We start from the raw sequence: 9,341 nt of genomic DNA on the forward strand, positions 1-9,341 counted from the left end.
GACCGCTTTTCTGAGGATTTAGTTTCTTTAAACGAGGGCTTGTTTTGTTTATGGTCATTTACTTCTAGAGACTGGCAACGCCTTATAAGAACTTTAGCACATTCATTCCAATTGGGAAGTTTCGAATAATCAAGTTGGTCATTCCATTTTGCTCGTGTAGCCCCTTCGACCTTTGACATGGCTAAATGAATAAATAGTGCATTGGTTATATCTTTTTCGCTGCCCAACGAATGAAGCGAATCATATATAGCCGAGATAGTATCAACGGCATTGCGGAGGAGTGACGCACTTGGGTGAGAAATTTTTGGAAGGCTAAACACTTGCTCTACACTGTCAAAAAATATGAGGCACTTCTTATCGTACCTTTCAGCCAGTCGCTCTAATGCTTTCGGATAATTTTCTTCCGTAATTTGAAATGCCTTAACAGTGTGAAGAGCCTCGCCAGACAAACAACTTAGTAAATAGTTGAACCTTTCTATATTCGTAAGTGACTGCTCCTCATGAACAAAATTATTAAATGATCCTATAAAATTTTTATAACCGGCATATTTGCCGTTAAAAGTTGGCAACTTCAGGTTAGGCAAACGAGTCACAGGAGGCATTGTTATTCCGAGGGTTGTTTCCATCATTGAACTGTCCCTTCTTCTATTTCTTCCCAGCAACGAAAGTAATTTGTATTTGACCGAAACACACAAATCCTCTAGCTCACCCCTCTTCTCATCTTCTGATATGCCATAATTTGCTTTATGTATGAATTTAATATATCAAGTCTGCACTCTAGGTCTATCGGGCTCCACAGTATTGTAGAATCATCAAGCAAGTTTTCAATGCGGGTTATATTTTTACGAGACGTGGCGCGTTGTTGCTTCAGTGCAGCAAGCGAAATTGCTGATGACTCAGCATTATCAGTGGATAGTGGCATTCTGAATTGTGTTTGTTTCAATTTAATCGAATAACTCAATAAGAACAACGAAATGAAGTGGTATCCAGTATACCTTTGATCCAAAAATACCAAACTGTATGCAATCTACTGTTTGGCTACGATTTATTCGTAAACAATTTTTTTTTTTTCAAAAAGTTTCTAATAACTTTGGATTTGAACGAAACTCAGAATGGCGAATATATAAATCCAACAAAATTGTTCAAATAATTTTCACTTCACCAAGTTTTTCACAAATGCCCTAAGTCTACCTCAATCCATAACCTTCAGGTAAACCCGAACTAAAATTCAAAATTTTATTTCCAGAAAAGTGGTACACCCTAATATTGCTTTTATATCAAAGCTATTTAATATTGCCAACTGTACTATTTTTGCACTTAGAGCCGTTTGCGTATATATGTACACAAGTATTAACCGTACCAATTTATCGCCTGATGCCAGCTAACGGGAAAACTTTATTTGCCTATGTGTGTACGGTATTAGCTGTACATATATGTATGCCTACTTGCATATGTACTGATATACATATGTACATATAAATGTAAAATATACCACCAAATCCCAGGTTCTTTGTAACTGTTTTTTTTTTTTTTTACCGCAAGCAACTTTTGTATTTGCTACCGCCAGAGACTTGTCTAGAATTTAGCCGCAATTCACTGAATTTATATATATGTGTATATGTATGTACATATGTACCCTGCAAAAAATGGGACTAATCCGGGATGACTCGGGGAGCAATCGCAAAGGAGCATGCGACTAATACCACTTTTGATCTCTTTATATGGAATGAACTGATCGCTTTTGTTCGAGCATGTCCTATGAAGAGACTAATTGTTCACCTTTATACCCGAACGGGTATAAAAAGCGACTAGTCACTTTTAAAAAATAAAAATAAAAATTTGCGCGAGGTGAGATTCGAACCGGGGTGCTCAGTTTTGTTAGGCGAATACTCTCTCTGTGTGCCCACGCCGCACATGAAATTTCATTGACTAAGTGCGTACATATCATTAAATCGTTAATAGTACCCGGTAGAGATGAGTTGGGGACTAATTGATCTCCAATCATACCCATAAGTGATGAGTCGAGACTAATTGACCTCCATTAGTACCCGTATGAGACTAGTTGGGACTAATTAATGCCCAATCGTACCCGATTGAGAGTAATCTCGGAATACTCTCTTTAGAGATTAGTCGCACAATTTTTTGCAGGGTAGTATATGCTTATGCATGTAACTGCACTGGTTATATGTATTTATATATGCCCGTATGTATGTATGTACACATATAACTTTGCATCGCTTTTTATATTTCTATTGAAGTGCCGTTGAATTTACCGCAAGAAATTTTCCGCGATTTAGCCAATCTTCCCCAAAAATATTCTAACGCCAGAATTTTAGCTGTACAAATTCTTTTTTCACAATTTATTCTTTAATTGCCACTTATAATTTCATGCATGCAATGATTTAATTTACATATACATTATAACACCACATACCTCATTGATGCCCACACACATTTTACTTGCTCCGGGTGCAAAAATCCACCGCCGAACCCACTGACTCGCAAGCAGCCACAACACCTCCAACCGCAACCAACAGCTCCAAATTCGCCACCAAGATAGCGACAACAACAACAGCAACGTTCAAGTTCGTTACCACGCTAGCGACAACAACAGCAGCCTCCAAGTTCGCTACCTCGCTAGCGACAACAACAGCCTCCAAATCCTGGACAGAATCGCCCAATGCCAGCAGTCTTTTTCCAACGGGTACCCACGTACTGCGGACGCAATTAAACTGACAGAACACTGGACTGTGTCCTGTCACGGTCGCCAATGACGCAGCGCTAGTTTGCGCTTCGAAAAAACTTTATTGAACAAATTTAAATTTATGAACTGTAGGGCAGTCGTATGCTCCTACCAACAACTAAGCAAACTTATTTAACCGCGTAACTACAAATATTTAATTAAAATCACCACCGACGGCGGAACTTAAGAGGAAACGAGCGAGCAAATTAAAAGTAGTGTTGACCGGTCCGATTATCTTTTTACAATAATTCAGTTTATTCATTCCAGAGAAGTACATAGCCTCAAATGGTTCTTATGTACTATAATATATGCATACTAGTGTGAGTGTATATTCAGCGGCCACGCAGGGCTGCACTATTTACAAAAATACTCTGTTTTAAAGTTGAGGAATTCTAGAGTGCACAAGTTTGTGCAACTATGCATAAGGGCTGTTCAGGATGTTGTGCATGTGATCATGAATTTGCATAATTCAATTCATTTGTAACAGCAAATATAAATGCAAATCCAAGATCATTAGCACAACATCCTGAAAAGCTCTGTATGTAGTATTTAAATAATACAATTCATTTAATGTTGTACATATGTACATATAGAAGCAAATACTACTTAAACACTACATCCAAAGATTACATTGAGTATTAAGTTTAACAATTCAAATATTAATGTATGACTATATCAAGAAATATGAAGTATTACATTCATATGTAAATACAATTCATGTGCAACCAAATATGTGTTCGATATGCAAATCGATAATGCTATGAATTTCATGTAAAATGAACATACTATATGTATATATAAAAATGAAAATAAATGAAGGTTACGATGATGAACTAGGCGTGCTCCAACACCACCTATTCGAAAATTTAAACTCAGTTAAATTGATTAAGTAAATAAAATATTGCCATGTGGGTGTAAACTAAAGAGTTCTAAGAATTCTTACAGCCGAAAATATGTAGGGTTGCCACCTGTTTGAAAATTTAACTAAATTTAATTGATAAAATAAATGACATATTACGATATAGGTATCAAATTAAAGGAGTTTAAGAAAGATGATTGTTGGAAATATTCTGGAGGAGCGCTGCCACCTATTTAAAATTTTAACTCAGTTAAATTGATAAAATAAATGAAATATTGCAGTGTGGGTATCAAATTAAACAGGTTTAAGAAAGATAACTGTTGGAAATATTTCTTAGGAGGGTTGTCACCTATTTGAAAATTTTAACTCAATTAAATTGATAAAATAAATGAAATATTGCCATGTGGGTATCAAACTAAAGAGTTTTAAGAAAGCTTACAGCGGAAACTATGTTTGAGGAGGGTTACCACCTGTTTGAAAATCTAACTAAGTTTAATTTATAGGTATCAAATTAAGAGGCTTAAGAAAGATGACTGTGGGAAATATTTTTGAGGGCTGCCACCTATTTCAAAATTTTAGCTGAGTTAAATTGATAAAATGAAATATTGCAATGTGGGTAATAAAGTTTAGATTTTTAAGAAGGCTTACAGTCGAAAATAAGTTTGTTGGAAAATTTAACTCAGTATAATTGATAAAATAAATGGCTTATTACAATAAAGGTATGAAATTAAAGAGGTTTAAAAAACAGGCTGTAGGAAATATTTTTGAGGAGGGTTTGCGACCTATTCGAAAATTTGAACTCAGTTAATTGATTAAATAAATGAAATATTGCAACTTGGGTGTCAAACTAAAGAGTTTTAAGAAGACTTACAGTCGAAAATATGTTTGAAGAGGTTTGCCACCTGTTTGAAAATATAACTCCATTAAATTGATAAAATAAATGAAATGTTACAATATGGGTACCAAACGAAAGGTATTTGAGCAATCTTGATTTGGAAATACTCTCAATATAATTATGCAATATGTAAAAGTAAACTGAAAATATTTGAATTAAATGAAACATTACATAACTGGTTCGAAACGGAAAGCGTCTGCGAAAACTTTACTAGAGACACTTTTTGTTAATGTTTTCACTTATCCAAATCCGGACAGTTTAAATGAAGAGAAGGTTTACAGTATCATATCAAACGAAGTGATCATATTATCAACGAAGAGTTGGTATACAAATTACGCACTGAAAAAAATTAGTAAAGAACTACTGATAAAAATGAAAAAATTATCACAAGCGTAACGAAAACATAAAAATATCGCATGAAATAAAATAATGAAAACTTAATTGCACCTTAATTGTTATCACCATTCCCTTACATTATAAAACAGTAAAATTTTAATCATAAACAATTTCGTTTGGGGTCGCCATAGGCTACTAAGTATATTGCAAGTAAAGAAATTTTGAATAATAATAGATAATATTATTATGATTATGATTATTATTACTATTGTGAACTATGCGCAAACAAACATTCCCAAATTAAAGCTAAAGCAGAAGGGCACTTACGATCGCATGATGCAAGTGTTAACATAAAAACAGCTGCAGAACTGAACCACTCAGGAACAATTTTTACAAGCGCGTGCAATTTCTGGCATATGCCGATGACATCTACATCATCGGTAACAAAAACCTCGAAGCCTGTTCTACCTTTTCCAAGTTGAATAACAGACGTCAACAACATCAAATAAACAGTCAGGGCATTCGCACCTTGGCACCCACGTCACTGTTGCCGGTTGTAATTTCGAGAAAGTAGATTACTTGGGAACCAGCATTAACACCGATAATAATGTCAGCATGTAAATCCAACGCAGAATCATTCGAGCTAAAAAGTGCAACTTTGGACTGAGTAGGCAATTCGGGAGTAAAGTTCTCTCTCGACGTACAAGAACCACACTCTATAAGTCATTATTCATGCCCGAGCTGGTTTATGGCGCAGTTGCTTAGACAATGACCACATTCGATGAGGCGGCTCTTGGAGTATTCGAGAGAAATATCTAACGAAAGATTTACAAGTCTCTCCGCCTTGGCGACGGGGAGTATAGCAGACGATTTAACGGCGAGTTGTATGAGCTTTACAACGAAATGGACATAGTGCAGCGAATGAAAATACAGCAGCACCGTTCTCTTGGACATGCCATTCGAATGGGAAGCGCCGTTTCAGGTCTGAAAGTATTCAACTCGCAATCCGCTGGTGGAACCAGAGGAAGAGGGAGGCCCCAACTGCAATTGAGAGACCAAGTGGAGAAATATTGGGCTTCACGTGGCATTTCCAATTGGCGCCAGTTGCCCCAGAGCGAAACGACTCACGTTCGGAGAAAATGATATCTGGGAACCTTATTCTTGGATGCGCCAGGAGGAACTAGGAAAACATTCCTTATCAGATTGATTCTGGGGTCCGTTCGTTCAAAAAATTACATTAGCTTAGCTAGGGCTTCGCCTGGAATTTCTGCGACATTGTTACCAGGTGAAAGAATTGCTAATTCAGCAATCCTACGTGCAATAGAAGATCCAGTATGGAAAAAGTATTACAAAAATTTTAACCCATTGTTTGGAATGAGCGCACGATGGCACAAAAAAATTGCTTGAGGTTCGTTCTTAATGGATTGTCGCGGGATTTGCATGGAAACGTTCAACCATACGGGAACGCAATGATGTTTCTCTCAGGAGATTTTACGCAAACATTGTAATTTCTCGATTAAAACTAGCGGGCGAGATAAATGCTTGCCTGAAATAGTCAACATTGTGGCAAGGTGAACATACATACCTGCAGCCGAGGTATTCTCGCGACAAATACTGGATGTTGGGAACGGAAAGCTGCCAGTCAATGAGAGATAAGAAGAATTTCGACAAATATTGTGTGCACACAAGTACTTATTACAAAATCAAACTTATATGAAACGTATGCATTGTTTCATTAATCATTTATCATCTACGTAGCAGGAATATGCCACAGCAAAGCATGGCAGGGTACAGCTAGTATTTTTATAAAACAATAAACAAATTTACAAGTATACTGTGAGTACTTAAAAAAGAAATGGTGTGCGCAGACTTTTGCTGTTAAGTGTAACTGAACTAAATTTTATGGTTATATTTTGCATTCAATTTTATACGTACGTATATATGTATAAAAATTACATTAATGTTACCAATAACGACTTTTTTGGAAATATTTTAGCAGTTGCCCCATAAACTTGAGAATTGCATAATTAAATAATCGAAAACAGTTTGTTATTAGTTTTAGGGTCTAAGAAAATCGAAAAAATACTATAGTATGGTATATTTTCAATGGAGTGCAATGGGGTATNTCCGTTCGTTCAAAAAATTACATTAGCTTAGCTAGGGCTTCGCCTGGAATTTCTGCGACATTGTTACCAGGTGAAAGAATTGCTAATTCAGCAATCCTACGTGCAATAGAAGATCCAGTATGGAAAAAGTATTACAAAAATTTTAACCCATTGTTTGGAATGAGCGCACGATGGCACAAAAAAATTGCTTGAGGTTCGTTCTTAATGGATTGTCGCGGGATTTGCATGGAAACGTTCAACCATACGGGAACGCAATGATGTTTCTCTCAGGAGATTTTACGCAAACATTGTAATTTCTCGATTAAAACTAGCGGGCGAGATAAATGCTTGCCTGAAATAGTCAACATTGTGGCAAGGTGAACATACATACCTGCAGCCGAGGTATTCTCGCGACAAATACTGGATGTTGGGAACGGAAAGCTGCCAGTCAATGAGAGATAAGAAGAATTTCGACAAATATTGTGTGCACACAAGTACTTATTACAAAATCAAACTTATATGAAACGTATGCATTGTTTCATTAATCATTTATCATCTACGTAGCAGGAATATGCCACAGCAAAGCATGGCAGGGTACAGCTAGTATTTTTATAAAACAATAAACAAATTTACAAGTATACTGTGAGTACTTAAAAAAGAAATGGTGTGCGCAGACTTTTGCTGTTAAGTGTAACTGAACTAAATTTTATGGTTATATTTTGCATTCAATTTTATACGTACGTATATATGTATAAAAATTACATTAATGTTACCAATAACGACTTTTTTGGAAATATTTTAGCAGTTGCCCCATAAACTTGAGAATTGCATAATTAAATAATCGAAAACAGTTTGTTATTAGTTTTAGGGTCTAAGAAAATCGAAAAAATACTATAGTATGGTATATTTTCAATGGAGTGCAATGGGGTATAGTCGTTGCGCTGGGTATGCAGTTACAGTTGCATGGCTATACTCAATCCCGACTCTTGCGTCCTCGTTCGCGCACTCTGGGCAACGTGAGCAACCCATGTGCGAGATGCGGTAACCAATCCGAGTGGAGCCTTGGGTCACGGCAGAAAGAGAGGGAGCTTCGGTGGGGCCACTCCGACTTATTCGGTATAAGGGCTCACTGAAGTCTGCAGCGTCTGTTCACCAGTAGGTGCGGCTGCAAGCGAGTATCTGCTTGGAGCAAGCGGCTCGCTCTATAAACGTGTATTTGGTTGCGAAACCACCCCCGTCCCAGCAATGGGTTGTGCGCTGGGCTTGGGACCCGCCACGTAAAAACCACTTCCAGTGAAGAAGCAAGGCAAAGCCTCGGATGAGACCCCCCCTTATGATGACGACCACGGCAAACGTTTAAAGGACTACGATTTGAGGGCATGCACCTGGAATGTCCGGACCCTTAATGGGGAAGGTGCCTCTGCCCGGCTGGTTGATGTCCTCGTAAGGACAAAAGCTGACATCACCGCCATCCAAGAAATGCATTGGACGGGGCAAGGCAAGCGACTCCGTCGCCGAGTACTGTCGTTCACCCCGGTGGACGAGCGTCTAGCCACAATCCGCGTCAAAGCGAGATTCTTCAACATCTCGCTCATCTGCGCCCATGCCCCGACGGAAGAGAAGGATGAGGCATCCAAGGCTCTCTTCTTTGAGCGCTTGGAGCGCACATACGAGCGCTGCCCCCGTCATGATATCAAAATCGTGCTTGGCGACTTCAATGCCAGGGTGGGCAAGGAATGGATCTTTGGAACCACCGTCGGAAAATTCAGCCTCCACGACGAAACGTCCGACAACGGATTGAGGCTGATCGACTCGCCGGGGCCCGAAACATGGTAGTATGCAGTACTAGGTTCAAGCATAAAAAGATCCATCAAGCTACGTGGCTGTCTCCGGATCGAGAAACCAAATCGATCATGTTGTGATAGACGGAAGGCACGCTTCCAGTGTTTTAGACGTACGCACACTCCGAGGCCCAAACATCGACTCGGACCACTATCTTCTTGCAGCCAAGATACGCACCCACCTCTGTGCAGCAAAAAATGTGCGCCCAAATATGCAAGGAAAGCTTAACGTCGAAAAGCAGCAATCACAACAGACAGCCAGCGCTTTCGCTACTCGACTCTCACACCTGCTCTCAGAGAGCACTCTTCAACAAACCGACATATGCGAGCAGTGGAACCACATTTCCCGCTTATTAAGTACCGCCGCCGAAGAAGTAGTAGGATTTCAGCGAGCCCGAAAGAACAACTGGTACGATGAGGAGTGTCAGGAAGCTGCAGATAAAAAAGATGCCGCCTACAGGGCCACGCTGTGATCGGGCGCAACGCGCGCTATGTGGGACCGCTATAGGGATCTGAAGAGGGAAGCGAGACGTATTTGCCGCAATAAGAAGAGAGAGGCCGA

At 38.8% G+C, this 9,341-nt stretch overlaps 2 protein-coding genes across 4 annotated transcripts in view; one reads left to right on the forward strand and one right to left on the reverse strand.

Moving 5' to 3' along the window:
* Positions 1-3,626, reverse strand: part of LOC108359150 (uncharacterized) — a 9,297-nt gene extending 5,671 nt beyond the window's left edge. The window contains exon 1 of the mRNA XM_017610852.1: positions 2,435-3,626. Within this exon, the coding sequence (XP_017466341.1) occupies positions 2,435-2,439 (5 nt within the window). The 5' untranslated portion in view covers positions 2,440-3,626. The remainder of the gene's footprint in view (positions 1-2,434) is intronic.
* Positions 1-9,341, forward strand: part of Cand1 (Cullin-associated and neddylation-dissociated 1) — a 252,443-nt gene that overhangs the window by 17,257 nt on the left and 225,845 nt on the right. The window lies entirely within an intron of this gene.

Source organism: Rhagoletis zephyria, unplaced genomic scaffold (genome assembly GCF_001687245.7).
Source record: "Rhagoletis zephyria isolate East Lansing unplaced genomic scaffold, Rhagoletis_zephyria_1.1 Rzeph_scaffold_00349, whole genome shotgun sequence".
Lineage (NCBI taxonomy): Eukaryota > Metazoa > Arthropoda > Insecta > Diptera > Tephritidae > Rhagoletis > Rhagoletis zephyria.